Below are 18,056 nucleotides of genomic sequence, written 5' to 3'. Positions count from 1 at the left end.
TATGTTTAAGCAATTTTTTTTTTAAAGTTCTGTTAAATCTGAAGTGTGGTTTACTTTTAGAAACCTTAGAACTGTACTAGATTTCCTCCGGTTTATATTTTCACAGGGTTTCTATGTACATTAACTCTACTTGTGAATTAGTACTACTAGCTATTTTTACAGACACTACTTTATGCTGATAAGAGTTAAAACATCAAGTATTATCTTTGAAAAAATTCTAAACCTGTGCCTCTGTTATAGAAAATAAGGATTATTGCCACAAATTATACTTACTAAACACTAGAAAGTATGTTTTTAAAATTTATGGAATATTAAGTCACTTTCAGAGAGGGTGGACCATCAGATAGAACTTGGCTTTGTTCAAAATGGCTAAAATAATCTTCATCCTTGCATGTTTATTTTTGGGAAAAAATTTAAATTCACTTAGTCTTTGGTTTGGGGTTTTTGTTTGGGTATTTTTGCATGTGGAAACTTAGAGATAACCCTGGATTTTATACAGTAGAATCTGCCTCATTTAATCTTTTTATTTGTTGAAGTTTACTAATGTTAAAACACTCAAGGAAAGGCTACAAAATGGTATCGAAAGTGCATAGGCATGGTGTAGTGGAGAACCCGGTCCCTGGCGACAGAACAGTCATGTCATTATTTAACATTGAAAATGTTACTTGAAGATTAAATGATAGATTATTTTGTGTTTGCATGCTATGGAAAATGCTGCTGCCTTAGTTTCAACTCTTCGGTATGATGAAGAATGATAGAATTTTAAGTAGGCATGAGGTCTATATAGTGAGGTTTTAGTAAACAGGATAACCTAACACTCTGAATACACATTCACTTCTACCTGAATAGATATAATACCTAATCTCATAAGTTAGCTCAAATTATTTCCTGATTCCTATACTTTATTCCTTTGATGTAATTTTTCCATTCAGATTCATTGTCCTCGGTTGTATATAAAGGTTTTGGAAGTGTTCATTAAAAGTTGCTTTTGCTCTGCTGGTGTTCTAAGCACTGTATCTGAAGAGTAACCTGGGCTTCTAATACTTGAGATCAGCCTTTTCGTGCCTTTTATTCCGTCATTGAGTTTCTTCTGCTACATGATCAATTGCTAAATGACACATCTCAGTGTCTGCTGTTGGAGACTCCTAGATATTAAATTGTTCCTGTGCTTAGTAACTCATTACTGTTGTCCACTAGGCCACAGGAAAGAGGATGTCATTGTTAATAATATGTACCCACCTTTTACTGTGCTACAACAGTGTAGTAACTTGTTTTTTTCATTTGTTCCATTGCTTTTGTGTACATACTGTAAGAGCTAAGAAATTTTTTCACAATCTATTAGCAGTTCAGATGTTCCCCTAATTTACTAAATATGCCTTTAATTCCCAGTTTTGTTTTCTTGAGTTATTTGAAATTTTTGATGCATTATAGAATTAACTATTGACTGTTTATTTTTATTATAGTATTTAAAGTTTGTAGTTATTGCCATTAATATTGTGGAGTTTGCAGAATTCTCGACTGTATAAACTAAACCTTTGAAGTAGCTTGGTGTGAGGACTCTTTAATGCTTCAAGGAGGGGAAGGGAACCCTAGGCAAGGACTGTAGTTTCCCTTAGGATGTAGCAAATGAGCCTGTTGCTGTGCTGAGTAATGAATGACTCAGTCACTTAACTGTACGAGTGTACGTCCCCAGCATGCCTGTGTGTGTGTGTGTCTGTCTGTCTGCATACCTGCATGTACACACGGGCTGTCCTGCCTGTGTCTGTGTGGTCACCTTTCCTAGATAAAGTAGGATCCTCAGTTTGTCACTTAATATTTTCCACGCTGCAATTAGTTTGAGCTTCCTTTGTGCAGTTGTGTCAAATCGTGTTGCTTCTCCCCAGAGCATCTGCACTCTGCATTGCTGGCCACGAGACTGCTGAAGATGGGCGTTACCCCTGCTACAGGAGTCACGCGAATACTTGATATTAGGTTTACTAACTGGAAAGGACCTGAAGGTGTTGCTGAAGGGCAAAGACAGAGACATGGATAACGGTGTTCACCAATGGTAGACAGCTTAGCTTTCCACTGCCATTTAACTGGTCTTGATTCCTTTGCCGTCTGTGACGTGTGTTGATGGCTTTAGAAGTGAGCTGTCCTGGGGAGGGACACCAGCACCCTAATGTCCGTTGCATTGGCTGATGCACAGCACCATACGTTTTGTAGCTAGTTGCCATTTGCTTGGCATGGTTGGGATGCTTTTCCTTCTGGAAACCAGTGAGGTTATGGTTACTAGAGTAAGTGGTTTGTGAAGCAGCAACAGAGCTGGGCAAAGTCCAGAGGATTCAAGGTATGGTGAGAGCCCTCCCTCCGTTCTTTTTGAAGCAAATCCCAGAGTCTGTTTTCTGTGGTAGAGTGCTCTGCAAATTAGAGATACATCTAGGCTCCAGTCCTTGTTGAGTTGACACTGTTTGAAAAGAGCATTGCTCTTTCCCCAACCCTCAGATCATTGGTTGGATGATGTGGGAATGGTTTAAAAAACAAACAAAAAACTCTTGTGATTGAAACCAGTGAATTGAAGAACGATGCATGTTGATGATCCAGCAGTTTCACACTGCCAGATTAGAATGAAAGATGTTCTCTCATACATGTGACTGGTTATGGTTTCCATTTAGCAAATGGAATTAAGAACTATGGGACTGGTTTGTTGTAGGTCTAGGGTTTTTTGTAACATGTAAGAGGGCAAAAAGGATTTGTGAGCTAAAAGTAGAAGCTCCTTTTATTACCTTGTCTCAGTGATTCACTTGTCCATTTGACTGTTGATGTTCTTAACCAAATGTCTAATCAGTTTATAAAGCAGAGACCTTGTCTAGAGTAAGGCCAGCTGTGTATTTCCTTGTCTGTCATAATACCTAGCCAGTTGGATGGATGGACCTCCACAGGTCCATCAGGAAACAGGGCTGCTTACTGCCACTAATGTTTCCCTCCATATTGACCCTTCAAGTCAAGGATCAAGTTGCAGAAGAATCTGAAGACCAAACTGCTCAGCATTGGGTATAAGGCTTGGTATGAGGTGCATTTTTGCTGGCTAATGGATTGGTCACTGAAACTCAGCTTTGCTGCCTCCCTCTATGGAATCATTTATATTCACTTTTATAATAGATTGCACTTTTAAAATACCCAGGTCTTTATTGACTTTGAGAAACTTCCTTAGCTATGGAAACCAGTAACTTCCTCTGCTGAAGTACCTGTCCTTTGGCATACATAGAGTTGTCATTTTCAAAACAAACCAAGAGTTTATTTGTAAAATGAGGTCCCCTGGCAGAGGCATTACACTGATTGGTATGGCCATGCTTTAGAATTTCTTTTGTACACAGTCCTATGGCATTTTTTGCCTGGGCTTATGATAGATGTACCTACCATGGCTTAAGGTTATGTTTTAATTTCCAAAATGACTAGATAAGCAGTTGAGGACCAGAATGTTAAGTTTGCAATGCCTGGGTCTTTGTGACCACAGGTATCTATCTGCTCACCAAAGTTAAGTCCAAACCCTTGAAAAGTCACACTGTAGGACTATTTCATGTGTGACAAAAGTGTATTTACATTGTTCTCAAGGTGAAATGCTTTGGGTGTCAGAATATGTGGCTTACTGAAAATGGTATTTTTGGAAACTGGTTTATTTTCAGACATTACAAATTTCCTTTCTTTAGTTTACCCGAGAGAGGATGTAAGAGGAGCTAAGAGGTCACAACTTAAATTTCATAACAACATACTGAACATCCGTTCAGACCATGACTTACAGCGTTAACTTCACACTAATTTCTATGAATTCCTTAAGTAAAATCTTGAAAACAAGTGCTTTTTATCTCAAAGTTCAAATAGCAGCGCCTGCCAGTTTCTCAGTCTTGGCAATCATCAGGAAGTTCAACAATTACTCCCAGGGCGCTGTGTGTGTGGTGGGTGAGTCCCTTGCCCAGCGTGAGTCTCTGGTTTCAGACCTCAGTACCTCACCCCCAATCATTTTGCAGGCTTACTTAAAGGTAGTAATTACAAAAAAGGGCTTTCTTAAAGCTGTATTTGGGAGAGTGAGCCCATTCCATACTTTGGGTGCTTTAGTGTTAGACCAGTCTTTCCAAACCAACTCCAGTTTCGGTACACGTCTGTTAAGATTTTTGAAAGCACTTTTTAAAAGTTTCGAATTAGTAATGAAGGATGATATGTTTGTGTGGGGGGGGGGCGTAGACAGTAACAAAACCAAGTATATGTAACTGAGTGGGAATTGTGTTAAATAGGTGTGAAAACTGGTTCCGTTTGCAGGGATTCTGGTATTGACAGCATTTAAAAACACGAGGGACCGTGCCTTCTGCCTGCCGTGGTGTCCCTGCGGCGGGGCACCTTAATCAAGTGTTTTGAGTTGGGAAGTATCAATCCGTTCCTTAGATGCTGATCGGTAGCGGGTAGGCTTGTTAAATACAGAGAGGCAAAAGTGAGCGCTAGTGGGCGCTGTGGCTCCGTGGAAGTCACCGGCGTGCAGGTTCTCAAACCGGTCTTGGGCAAGCACTAGAGTCTCAAGAACTGCTGCCACTTCTGCTCTGACTGGTAGTCTTCTGGGTCACCCCTAACTCCCCGGCCACTGTGGGGGTCGTGGGGTCTCCCGGGAGCTAGTGAAGAAAAATGCACTCAGACATCAGCAGCGGAGCTTTGGAGGCGCTGTTCTTGTGGGTGGTGGGCGGGAAGCGGGAAAGGGGAGCTGCAGGGAGAGAGGACCCGAAATGGGGAGCAGGCAAACGAAGATAGGCGCGGGACGCACACAGTAGGGCGCGGGGTCGGGATGGGCGGCAGACCGGCTCGCGCTGCCTCGGGAGAGAGATCTGACTTGGGCCGGGCCCGACCACTTGGTGCCAGAATCAAGCGAGGAGGCTTTCTTCAAGGGCCTCGGCGCCGCACTCGCGGGGCAGCGCCGCACGGAGGAACGCTGCGTTCGCGGACCCTCGCTCTACCCCAGCTAGAGCAGGAAGACAGAACCTCGCCCGCCAGCCCAGGCGCGCTGCGGGGCGAGGCGACCGACCCTGCGGGCGCGGGCACGGCTGACTCGGAGGCGGCTGACCCTGCGCCCTGCGCCGCACGGGGCCACTCGTGCGCGGTCCGCGGCGCCCAGCGCGGCTCATCCCGGGGGCGGGGCTCACCTGTCAGCGGCGCCCCACCTCGCGGGGCCCAGTGTCGGGTGGGCGGCGGACGGACGGGCGCGCTGCCCAATCCGTGCGCGTTCGCAGAGCGGCGGGCCAATGGGCTGCGTGCGACTGGGCGGGGCCCCACGTTTATAGTGCTCTGACAGCGCGCCGGGCGCGCTGACTCTCCGCGGCGGGGACGGCGGCGCCGGTCGGATTGCGGAGCTGCGCGCATAGCGGGTCCCGGCGCCCTCCCCGCACACAAAGGCCCGCGCGCGTCCGGCGCCCGCGGGGGTCCCAGTGCCCTCCTTCCTGCCTGCTCGGCGGGCCGCGAGCTGCGAGGATTCAGGAGGCGCCCTCTCTTCTCTCTGCGCTCCGGGACATGGAACTGCGCCGACGCGGCGCCCACTTGCCCGGGCCGCTGCCCGCTGCCCTGGATCTATAGTCAAGCGGCCCCTCTCAGGGAGCAGCACCCGCCACCCCACGCCGACTCGCCTCTCCGCTGCGGGCCTTTGTCCCAGCCCTGCGCCCTCGCCGCGCCCGCCCTCCGCGCCTGGCCCGGCACCCTGGAGCCGCACGGAGCCGGCCGTCCCAGCTGCGTCCGGCGCGGCGCCCCGGAGCCCCGAGTCCGCCGAGCCGCCGCGCCCCGCGCGTTCGACCCCACCCCGCGCGCTGAGGGCCGCGCAGGGCGAGCGCACCTGGCCTCCGCGACCGCTGGAGCGGTGCGGCGCGTCCGCCCCGGAGGATTGGGGATCGCGGCCCGTGGCCGGTCCCATCGCGTCCCGGTGTGCGCAGAACTGGGAGCGGCTTGGCCATGGCCATGGCCCGGTCCAGGAGGGACTCCGTGTGGAAGTACTGTTGGGGACTTTTGATGGTTTTATGCAGAACTGCGATCTCCAGATCGATAGTTTTAGAGCCTATCTACTGGAATTCCTCGAACTCCAAGTAAGTGTCGTCCACGATCCCTTCCTCTTCCCCGGCGCCCGGGCCGATCCCCGGGGGTACGCCGTATGGTCCGGGCGGGAGGCGGCCTCGGAGCCTGTTTCTAGAACCTGAGGCTCCTGTCCTCCAGCCCCCACCCCGCCACATTTCTCTAGGTGGGGACCGGCTGCACTTGCGAGCGCGGGCTCCAAGGGGCTCTTCCTGGGCTTCCAACCTCAAGTGCTCGAGGGTGCCCAAAGCCCTGGCGACTCGGGTGGCACGTCGGGAAAGGTGTCGGATTGGCGCTACCCGGCCCTCCCTTCTTTTTTTTGGAGAACGGAGGACGTCGCCAGTAAAGGGGCTCCAGGCGCGCAGCGACTGGCGGGCTCCGGAGACAGGCAGAGATGCTGCGCTCTGGAGGAGCGCGGGAGCCCCCGGCCGGGGCCCCGGCGGGAAGGCGGCAGAAACCGGGGGTCTGGGGCAGTGGAACGTCCCTTTGGGGAGGGGACACTGGGCCTGCAGCGTCCGGGAGCCGGCGTGGCTCTGAGTCGGCTTGCTAGCCCGAACGTGCGCAGGGGGCTCGCTGGCTCGGCCGGAGAACTCGGGCTGCCAGCCCTCCGCACCTCGGCCTCTCCCTTCGCGTCGGAACCGGTGGCCTAGCCCCGGTGCGGTCCGGGTAGCTGGCTCAATTTTAACGACGCTTTTTGGAAAAGCTCAGGGCCCTGCCCAGTCAACGCTGCAGCCTTTGCACTCGGGGAGTCGGGAGTCCCTTGATCAGACTTGCTTTTTAGCAAAGCGCACAGCCGGGAGAAAGCCAGGCCTGAGACTAACTTTCAGGTCTGGGCTCCCAGGGTGCGCTCGGGGTTTGGAAAATGCAAGCCATCCTTTGGTCTACGCGGCCATGGTCCCGGTAACCGCACCTGGGTGCTGCCTATTACCTCATCTTCCAACTACGGCCAGAAAGTGCTGTGAGGAATTCTGGACTCAGCCCTGGAAGAGTGTGGAGACGCTGGCTGGCTCCTGGCTGGAGGCAGACCTTTGAGATTAGAAGCAAAAATCAATGGCCTAATTGGAGTTGAGCGTATGGTGCGTGGCTTCAGAGTAGAGATGAACGAATTGATTTAGAAATTACCCCCATAAGCAAAGAATTGCATCTACTCTCTTGAAAGTGGTCAATTTCAAATTCACCATTATAACTGACCAAACACGTTCCCCTTCGAAAGGGAAAAAAAAAAAAATCTCCGGTTGTAAATGACCCGAAGCAGACATTTTTTGCGTGTTTGCCAGGAGGCCCCCTTTTTAAAGTTACTGGGGCCTCCTTTGATGTAGTCTGATCGGGTATAGAATTTTTTTTTGTTTTGTTTTGATTTTTTAATGTAAGGTGTTGTATCTGCTCCCCCGGAGTGTCATGGTTGCAGCCACAAGGGATCTACAGGCACCTGGTGGTGCCGGAAGGCGCCTGGCTGGGACCTGAGCGCCGCCGTCGCCGCTCGGACTGGGGCCCTGGTGGTGGCTGCTGCTGACGCTCGCTCGCGGTGCCTACAGAGGTCACCCTTCCCTGCCGAATGCTAGCGACGGGCGCGCCCCTCCCCCGCCTTCCCCGGGCTGCCTGCCTCTTTCCACTTTGCACTTTCACTCGCCGCCTCTTTCAGAGGCTGTCTTCTTCTTTTTCTCTCCCCACGCCCCACACCCCCGGTCTGGATTTAATATTTATATTTAAATCTAGCTTAAAGAAATTGCCACGAAACCCTTCAGAGCAAGAGAGACCTAACTGGTTTTGTATGTGTGTGTGTGTGTTCGTAGTGACCACTATACTTGGGTGTGCAGCAGGGAGGATCAGAAATACTGACTTGTATGAAAAAAAAAAAACAGTATTATGCGTGCCTAGCATCTGGAGAATCCCGTCTTCTGTTTGTTACGCATTAGGGAGGGAGTGGTGTCTTACATTTACTCACTATTTTGATCTTTAACAGTATAGTTTTCTGAGCTGCGGCCACGGATGTACAGAGAGCTGCTAAGGGCCTGCATTTAGTTGGAGCAGGCCTCCCTGAGTGGCTGTTAGTGAGACTGCTCTCTGGCCTCCACGGTAAAATGTCTTACACTTCGCCTGAGGATGGCTTGAAGTCTTGGGAAAGCATGTGGCGGAATGCTATCTGTGAGATCAGAAGGATCTCTTCCTTGAAGAGCAACACAAAAGGGCCTTTTAGTTTTTAGTGCCTGGGGTTGCCTCCCTTACTCACTTTTCCAGAGAAAAGTTTCTGTGGATAAGATGTGGCAGGCAGGTAATCAGAGGCTTGGAAGTTTCGCTTCACTTTGCATGAACTGTGGGACAAGTCGCTTGTCCTGAAGCCGGCATCAGTAATTAGATTTGTTTCATGCGGGGGTCAGCCTTTTTAGCAGGTGGTCCACACAGGGAGCACGCAGCAGCTGTGTGCTCATAGGGCCCAGAAAATCCTTTGTAAACTGGAATCTCCATAACTACTTTAACCACACTGCCTGCCATCTCATCCTGGAGAGTTTATGTAATAATCAGAAGTTCTGTGTACTCAGAGATTAGTGGCCGCCCTGTTAGATTCGCCACATAGTATCTGTAGATGCTGGTACTGTTTAGGTCATTTTTCAACTATTTTTAAGTTCTGGAAAGAACAGCAAAGCAAATCATTTCTAATTAACAGTTCAGTAGAATCCCCCTTTCCAGCATAGTGGTTTGTTTTTTTTTTTTTTTGCCAAAATAAAGTGCCGTCTGGTTTTTTTGTTGTTGTTGCTTGTTTTGATGAATAATAGTTTCACTTTAGGACTAACAATGCCACACTGGCATAGTATTCTAGAATAAATTACACCTTTGAAAATTTCATTCCAGTATTAATTTATGTCTGGAGGTTTTATTCTGTATTACATACTAGTTACTTTGCAAAGAATTGTGCTTTTCCTGTTTAATTTTTCCCCCATACGTAACACTGAATTCCTGAAATTGATTGGCTTGATACAAAAGAATGGCTGAATAATATCCAGATAACCTGAAACACACGGGCCTCCCCCCACCCCAGGTCAGGCCCTGAATAAATACGGGCCTTTCAAATTGATAAACTAAACTACAATGGACAGAACTGTTTAAATAGCCGTTCAATAACATACACTCCAGCCTACCTTCTATTGTGTCTGAAATTCCTATTTCTGTAGATAAACAAATGCAGATTCAGCCTGGACTGAATAGCGCCTTGAACTGTGCGTATGCTCCACAGTTTACACTTTGTCGGTTTTAATAGAAAGAAAAAGCACTGGGGTGGAGTTGGTACTGTTTCACGTCCACGTTCCTCACATTTTTTGTCAGGGTGATCAACTGTAGGTAGTGGGGTCGTCCCTGTTCCACAGCTGAGCCCGGCAGAGCACAAAGACAAACGTGGCGGCGGCCTCTTCAGATGAGGGTCTGAGCAGTCCCGGGACTGCGCTTCTTAACCTCTGCAGTTACAACTTCCAGCCCCAGAAAAGAGGGCCAGGTTAGGATGATTTGCTGGGCACTTGGTTCTGAAGCGTTCACAAAGCTTAGCTGTTGACACTTCTCCTACCCATGCAAAGACATGCAAATGGCCCCAGCATTCCACTACGGTTCTGACTCGGTGGCTGGAGCTGTAGACAGGCAGACTTAGCCACCCCCTGGGACTACCTAAAAACCAGGCCTTGGAATGGTTTCCCTAGTCTGCTGGAGGAGAACTGGTGGGTTTAATTAGCTTTCCTAGGACCTCTTCGCATTGACTGAGATGAATCCTGTTGGTGGGTCCACATGAAAACCTCCTTCAACCAGCGTGGGCCCTGGAGGAAACTAAATCTTTGCTGTCTAGTCTTCAGCTGAAATATCTCGGGTGGCTCCCAAGGAACTTAATGTGTCACCTAACTTGGATCGACATTTCAAAGCACATTCACAGAATGGGAGACGATTCCCGATCCCAGCATGACTGTGGGGCAGCGTCATAGAAGTGGGAGTGGCAGAGACCGGGAAAATATGGACTGTAGACCCTGGGGAAAGAATCACTTTAAGGGACAGTATTTCCTTGACATTCCAATGCAAACTTTATTCTCAAAATATCTAACTGCAAACTGGATGCTAAGATGCCTCCCTCCTCCAAAAGATGATTAAAATGTCTCTAGTCACTGCCTGCCTGTGCTACAGACATAAAGAACCTGTTTTTCAGGTCACTTAAACATCTGCATAGATTTGCTTATGAGATCACCCTTTGTTAAAGAGAAGTGTTGGACTGCTTAAAATATTTTGATTAAAATATGCAGATCCTGTAGAACTGCAAGCTTCCAGAGAGGGTTAGCTCTCTCTAGGTAGCACCCCCCCACCCCCCACCCCGTAAAGGGGAGGATTAGAAGGGGGCCGGTGCGGAATAAGAACAGCCGAAAAGGAAGGATAGCAAATGAGACATGTTCCGAACAGCTTGGAAAAACTCCTGTGGCTTCATTGTCTCTATAAAGCCGAAGAATACAAAAGCAAGCAGCCAGCCCTTCTCCCGTGATGGGAGATGCAAACCGTTGACATGGCTCCCCTGTTTAACTTGTTTAATTCTCGTTTTAAATTCAGCACTATAACAGCCGTGTGAACTCTGAAGATTTCTTTAGTAATCCATTTTGTAGTTCGGAATCAAAAACAAAGTGAAAGGGTCTGACACAATTTGCTTTTATTTTTAGGCAAATCAACCCTGGTCATAGTTAATAAGGGGATTACAACCCAGACTACGTCTTTACAGATGTAAAGTAAATCAAGGGCGGCGCATAAAGAAACTGATCCCTTTTGATTGAAGTATGGTAAAAAGGCATAGAGGAGCTAGCAGCAGTAATCTGATTGTATGGCAATAAAACCACCATTTTCTGTCTTTCAGATAAAAATAATGTGGTAAATCCATGCAGTTCATAAGATGTAAAGGCAGATAAAGGAGAAGCCATGGCAACATATAGATTAGCTTGATGTTAGAAATGACATGTCCCTGAAAGGGTGTAGGGCGAAGGCCCTTGCTCCAGGCTGTTGGGTATTATGTGAGAGCCACACAGACTTGGGAACTCGGATTAAGAATCATGAAAGCCCCACTTGTGGTCTGGGATGGCTGAAGCGGTGGAGGAAAGCTGTACAGTTCTTGCTCATTGGTGGGAGATAATATGGCCAAGGTAGCTTTCATTGACGGCCTTTTTATAGACTGGGATGGAGGCTGATTAAGCGCACAGCTCTCTGCAGTCGTTAGGGCCTGGAAGCTTTTCCTGCTTAACTCTTGGCCTGACAGAGGCAGCCATTCTGTAGGATTAGCCGCCCTTCGCTGCCCTTGCCTTCATCTATTTGGGCTTCAGGCAGAGACCTGCTGGGCAGCGACGGAGACCAGAGGGAGATAGGTAGGGCCCGAATTATCTGAAAAGAAAACAGAGGCCTTTTGATTTCAGGCTTCCCCCAGGGCCCTTCCCCTGTGGACCAGGGGAAGGAAGGCTGGGGCTGTTGGCCCTTACCTGGGCCCCTAGCGCTTCTGTGAGGTTGATCTTTCCTTTCCTGGGGAAATTTAAGAAAAAAGAAAAATAGCAGGTGACAATGTTGGAAAGGGGGGAATTTAGTTTAATTCAAATACTCCATCTGGTATGTCCAAACCCACGAACCTTGTGATTCCAGGGGCTCCTGGCTTTCCTGGCCACTGTGATTGGTCATCTTTGAGTTGGACGAGATGGGCTTCCCAGTGGAGATTACAGGATTCTAAAGTTATAGTGCTGACACATACTGAAGGCAAAACCAAAAACTCTTGGTGTTGCTGACTGGTTCCTGCCCTCTGTCCCCGGGGAAGGGAACTGGAGCTCAGTGCTGGTCTTCCACGCTTTCCATTTCAGTCATTCAACAAAGTGAGCCATTGACTCCATCCCAGGTGAGGGGCAAAGTGACGCCCACAATTGGTTTACGCCACCAGAAAGGAAATATTTGCTTTGTTGTCATCTTTTGGAATTTTAGGCAGGTCTGACTGTTCCTTCAGGACAAGGGGCTCTCTTCATGGAGTGGGTCTTGGATGTATGTGGCTTACACGTGGGGTCTGGGAGCTGTTTTAATAGGAGCAGGAGGGTGTCTAGTCTCTCTTGCTTCTGTACACAGATGATAAAGACATCATTAAGCCCTAAATGTTCTCTTTAGACCCATTTTGTTGACTTTCTTCCTAGTTCTCACGCTGGATCATAGTTTGGGGGCCGTAGACACGTCGCTTCTGTGATCTGTTTTTTTTCTCTCTGTACTGTGAGAATTATGAAAGACGGTACAGTTGCACACCGCTTCTCATGCCCAAACACCTGCCACTTTGTGCCTTCCTTTCCATCTTAATTCTGAATCTATACCAAAATATCCATTTCATTTGTTGAGATTCATCAAAGAGGAGGGACACTCTCTCATTTACAGGCTGGTCACATCCTAACACCTTTCATTCTCCATTTGACAATGATTGCTAATGGCCCATTCAGCTAAAGTATTTGCTTGTTAACAGGGAACAGAGAATGATAAATGTCCAGCAAGCTTGCCGCCTCCTTCAGCTTTTCACACACAGACTGGCGCATATTTATGGCCGGCAAATGACAAAGGGAGACGCTGAATCGCCTTGGCCTCCAGCTTTCCGTTAGGAACAGGGTTAAAGTGATTCAAGAGCTACGCAAGAAAGCCCTGCATGTGTTTACTAACTGTCCAGTGGTGAGCTCCTCTTCACGCCTTTTCTGGACCCTCCATTCCATGGAGCATATCTGGGCGATATATTTTAGAAACAGCCTCTGTTTCTGAAGGGGAGGGGGAGGACTAGACAGTAACAAAACCAGGAAAGTCGTGAGGAGATGGTTACCAGGATTCCCACTGTAGCAGCGTTCCAAGCAGACCTGATTCTGGGGTTGCAACACGGAATGAGCAGTGGATCGTTCAAATAGTTTCCTTCAGTGTGCAAATTCAAATACTTGCTGATTTCAGATTTTAAAGCCATAGTGGGAAAAGGTTCTCTTAAAGAAAGCGGGTTCTTTCTGCCCAGAGTAATTCTCTAAACAGAACGGGAAGAGCAAATGGGTTCTAGTGAAGAAGGTAGAGTCCCATCCTCCACAGCGGGGAGTAGGAACTACCCAGGGGGAGCACTTTCCAAATGCTGTGTTTGGGCCACTGGTGATCTACACACTCAGAAAACATCCTATTCATCGGGATTGTAAATAGATGCTCTGCAGGATGGTTAAACAACCCAGTTCGTTTTCTCCATCGAAATTCAGTTGTGTCTAATTTTAATTACATTATTTGTAGCACTTCTCTGGTACTGAAGCCCCTGCTGCCACCAAGACATACACCGATACTTTTTGTGGAGACTCTGGATCTCCCTAGAACTTGTGAGTGCTGTTCCGAGGTCCAGCGTATCTGTGTTGGAAGGGGGTGATTTTAATGAGGCCTCGTCCTGACTGAGGTATGCGTGTTGTAAGGCACAGCTTGCTTCTTCCCGTTTGCCCGGGCTGCTTCCTCGCCTATGTGTATTTCGTGGAGTTTCTGTCCTTCAAAGGCGGAGATGTCTTTGAGATGACCTCTTCCATCCTCTCAAGGGATAGCAGATGAGCCTGAGGCACCGCGAGGTTGGTCACACCTTCTGACAAAACCCCTCAGTCCTTGCCTTTTCCGCTCTTACGTTACCTTTCTGTGTTCCTAGAGCATTCATCCTCAGCCAGAATTGCCCTCAGAAAACAGGTCACTAGGAAAGACCCTAGATGCATTCTTTTCTGTGATGATGGAGATCTCTGTCCAGTTTTCCTTTGCAAGCTTATAGGCCTGGCAGTCAACTCCAGGTCTCTATGTGCAGGGCTGCTTCCAGGCATGCCCAGAACCCCAGGTCTCTAGGTGCAGGGCTGCTTCCAGGCATATCCAGAACCCCAGGTCTCTATGCCCAGAACTCCTGGTCTCTATGTGCAGGACTGCTTCCATGCATACCCAGAACCCCAGGTCTCTATGCCCAGAACCCCAGGTCTCTAGGTGCAGAGCTGCTTCCAGGCATACCCAGAACCCCAGGTCTCTATGCCCAGAACCCCAGGTCTCTACGTGCAGGGCCATTTCCAGGCATGCCCAGAACCCCAGGTCTCTATGCCCAGAACCCCAGGTCTCTATGCCTAGAACCCCAGGTCTCTATGCCCAGAACCCCAGGTCTCTATGCCTAGAACCCCAGGTCTCTAGGTGCAGAGCTGCTTCCAGGCATGCTCAGGTACTCTCTCCTTGCCTTTTTGGCAAAGCAAGGGGCAGACGCTGCCTTATTTCTTCCAACAGTTCATTCACTTCTGACTCTTGTGGGTATCCAATAAGTATCTGTGGGATGTGCAGGCACAACCCAGATTAATGCTGTTGGCTGCCCGTGTTCTTATCATTGGCTGTCAGAGATCCAAGATCCACCCTCCGGATCCAAGGCTCCTGAACTGAAGGGCACCAAAGTCATCTTCGGGGATTGTGAAAACTGGTTTCTGAACCCACCCCCCATCTCCCAGAATTTCTGATTCCTGGGGGCTAAGAAGGGACTGGGAGATACACACTTAAGCAAGCTCCCAAGATGTCGTCAGCTGCTGGTGTTGGCGGGAAAGCAAACCCAAGAGAACTGTTACCTTGGGTCAGCCTTTTGTGGAATAGAGATCTAGCAGTCTTCCTACTTTCAAAGGCTGTTTAGGGCCCTCGAGGAAATCTGGCCTTTAACTTGTCGTCAAAGGCCCCCCTCCCCCCCCCCGTTCTTTCTTTTAGAGGTCACAAGGGCCCAAGACAATTGGCAGTTGTAACTTGATTAATCCAATAAGTGTTTATTAATGGCCAGGCCCATTGCTCTGAGAATAAAGTCAAGGCAGAAAAATCTCTTTCCTTGAGATTTAAATGCCAAGTAGAAACTGGAATATTCCATGCCGGGATGCCATGGCATTATATGTAGAGGTGATGAGGTGAAAGGGGAAGACCAGAAGGTGGCCAGTCCTGGGTAGGGGTTCAATCCAGGTGAGAAGAAACTTGAGTTTTTAAAGACAGTCGTTTCTCTAAGCAAAGTCATGGTAGATTGTTGAAATATAGTAGCGTGCAAGCCAGAAGTCTCTTATTTCAACCTAGGGTAGTGTCTATAATGTGCCTCTGAGTGGCCATAGCACAGAGTCAAATCCCACAGAGTGGAACAGACAGGCCCTGTGGAAGAGCAGCTCATTGATTTCAGCAGCCTTTCTGATGTGGGGATTATCAAGGACCCATTGTTTTAAACGTGAGTGTCATCATGGCCAGGTCAGGCCATTGATTTCTCCAGGGCAGTGGCTTGGTTTGATCAAGAGCACAGGCTTTGGAGTTCACTTGTGTGAGCCAATCCCTGCTTAGCCGTTCCCCGGCTGTGAAGTTTGGAAGAGTACCCTCCATGTTGCTCATTTGTCCAGCTTGAAATCAGAGACAATCTCATAGCAGTGCTGAGTGAGAAAGTCATAAAACGGTGGTCAGGATGAAATGTGTCTAAGGAGCCTAGCTCTGAGCTGGGCACAACAAACCAGTAAATGTCAGCTACTGTTAATAAAATGCACTGGCTGTCCACCGAATACCATCCCCATACAAAGGAAAAAATGAAAACACTTTGTTAAAGAAGATGAACACTAATATTTTAAGCTCTCTGGTGTTATTTTGGTTTTGCTCGCCAGTCATTGCTGCCGATTCTTTAAGATTCTCTGGTCCATGAAGCACCTTTTAATTCCCCATCTACGGTCAGTCTAGACCTTCTTCCTCTGCTTCCCTGTTCCAGTGCTTTCTCTGAACACAAGTGTGTGAACAAGCCTTGGACATTCTTGTTAAACTGTTCAGCTGTGCATTAAGAAGAGTAGGTTCTTTGGCCAAGAGTAGGTTCTCTGTGTATCTTAGTAAAAGATGTTTGTCCTTGAGTGAATACATGAATCCAGCCTGGGTTCAGGGATGGGCAGTGTGGTAGTTTTGGTTTTTGTTGTTGTTGTTGTTGCTTTGCATTTAGAACCCTTTCTTCCTATTGGACCCTGTTTTATGTAACAACAGTGGTATACAAGGCTTACCACACGCCAGCTGCTGCTCCAGCTGCTGGATACATACCTTTTAAACCTTCTCTCTATAATTTATTTATTTTTATCTTATGTGCATTGGTGTTTTGCATGCATGTATGTCTGTGTGAGGGTGTCAAATCTTGGAGTTACAGTTGTGAGCTGCCATGTGGGTGCTGGGATTTGAACCCGGGTCCTCTAGAAGAGCAGTCGATACTCTTAATGGCTGAGCCATCTCCCCAGTCCTCCATCATTAAACCTTCTTGCAGCCACCAGTGGGAACTATTTTTGTTATCCTCTTAATACTAGTGGAGAAATGGGGGCCAAATGGACTCACCAAGTTACCCAAGGTCCTCGGAAGCCAAGATGTAGATTTGAACTGACGTGCTTTGGTGTCGCTCTCTGGCTGTTGGGTTCTCTGCCCTTCTCTGGTGCTGTCGCAGGAAGAGGTTGGCTGTGGGTAAGTTAAGTGTGTATTTGCTCAAGGCAGTCCACACAAGGTAGAGAAGAGAGAGGCGTTGAATGCGATCTTCCCTTGTTCGTGTGAAGGCCGAGTAGCCCTCATTTCCGCTGGGTGTCCGGTTCTAAAGGGATCCTTTGAAGCTCAGATCTGACAAGACCATACCCACTGGAAGCAGAGTCATCATCAGACCGTCTAAAAGGTGACGAGGCAGTTTTTACAGTATATAGTATGAATGCATTGATTGTGTATGACTCCTTTGACTATCAACATTTTCCTTTTAAGAATTTAAGTGGTTGGTCAGCTCCCCCTGGGAGAAAGTCAGACTTCCAGAGTCACCTCCAGTTTGCTGCTGAGTGTGTGTCAAGCTAAGGAGATAGTATGACATCTTTTTTAGAGTCTAGTCACAATTAAATGCCATTTTATTTTGGATAGTGGGAACTGTGCCAGCTTCCAGCTTGTCAGAGCTGAGAAGACTCAAATCAAGCCCAGGCCTATTTCTACAGCAAACGGGGGGAGTCTGGCTTCTTGCCTGTGGATTCATTCAGTTCAGCCCATCTGGCTTTTGATGTTCTGCAAGTTTGGAGCAGTTTGTTTAAGGAAGCCGGGCGGAGAATATTGGTGGGCCTCTGGATTGGCGTTTCCTCCACTCTGGCATCTGCCTACCTGCAGCACAAGCTTCCGGAGAAGGCAACCACATCTTCACTTCCCTTGGAACTGAGACTCTAAAAGTGCCACCGCGTGGCATCCTCTCAGCGAGCTCTTGCCTGCCCAGTTCTCTCTGTTCAGCCTGCTGGAGTCACTGTTAGGGCCTAACCCTGGAACTGTTTTGTGATTCGGCCAGGGAAGAGAATTACAGCAGAGCACCATCCGTTCATATTTCCATCATGTGACATGGTCCTGGGTGACGTGTATCCATCCATAACCAATTCCACTCCTCATTTCTGCTGGTGGCAGTTTTGTTACCCACTGGGTTTCTCTTCCCTCTCTTCCCCTATCCCAGGAGGAAGGTAACTCCTACCACACCCTTGGGGACCTGTGCCTGACCCCTCCCCTGGAGCCTGGGAAGGAGGAAGTGCTGGGAAGCAGCCGTTCAGGAGCTTGTAAAGCCATGGCACACAGCCTTGTAAACTGTTTGCTAGGCCTATTAAGCTTGCCTGTCAAGGAGACTCCCTTCTCAGACCCAGAAAACTGCGTGTCATGGTCCCTTCTCTCTGTTATGGACTTACTCCTACTTCTGTTGGAGAAGCACCTGTTTGCATGCTGCTCTGTGGGGGGACAGGGGAGCAGGCATGTGGGGGAGGGGAGGGGGAGGGGGGAAGGGGGTTCTGTTGGTTGGACCCCTGGTCAAAGGGAAAGGCTTTCATCTTAGTAGGGACAAGAGTGAATTGTGTTCCACAAAAGGCAGGACCCTTTGAAATGAAGAAACATGATGGTGGGGAGGAAGAGGATGGAGGGCTGAAGGGACTGTGTTCACGGCCAGGACTACCCCTGGA

At 48.4% G+C, this 18,056-nt stretch overlaps 1 protein-coding gene across 1 annotated transcript in view; it reads left to right on the top strand.

The window, feature by feature from the left end:
- Positions 1-5,855: 5,855 nt before the first annotated feature.
- The window catches only part of Efnb2 (ephrin B2), a 44,186-nt gene continuing 31,985 nt past the window's right edge, over positions 5,856-18,056 (top strand). Inside the window, exon 1 of the mRNA XM_028872315.2 lies at positions 5,856-6,092. Coding sequence (XP_028728148.1) covers positions 5,962-6,092 — 131 coding nt within the window. The 5' untranslated portion in view covers positions 5,856-5,961. The remainder of the gene's footprint in view (positions 6,093-18,056) is intronic.

The sequence above is a fragment of the Peromyscus leucopus genome, chromosome 16_21 (assembly GCF_004664715.2).
Source record: "Peromyscus leucopus breed LL Stock chromosome 16_21, UCI_PerLeu_2.1, whole genome shotgun sequence".
In the NCBI taxonomy this organism is placed as follows: Eukaryota; Metazoa; Chordata; class Mammalia; order Rodentia; family Cricetidae; genus Peromyscus; species Peromyscus leucopus.
Note: the sequence above shows the minus strand (reverse complement) of the source record. Positions and strands in the feature narration are given on the sequence as shown.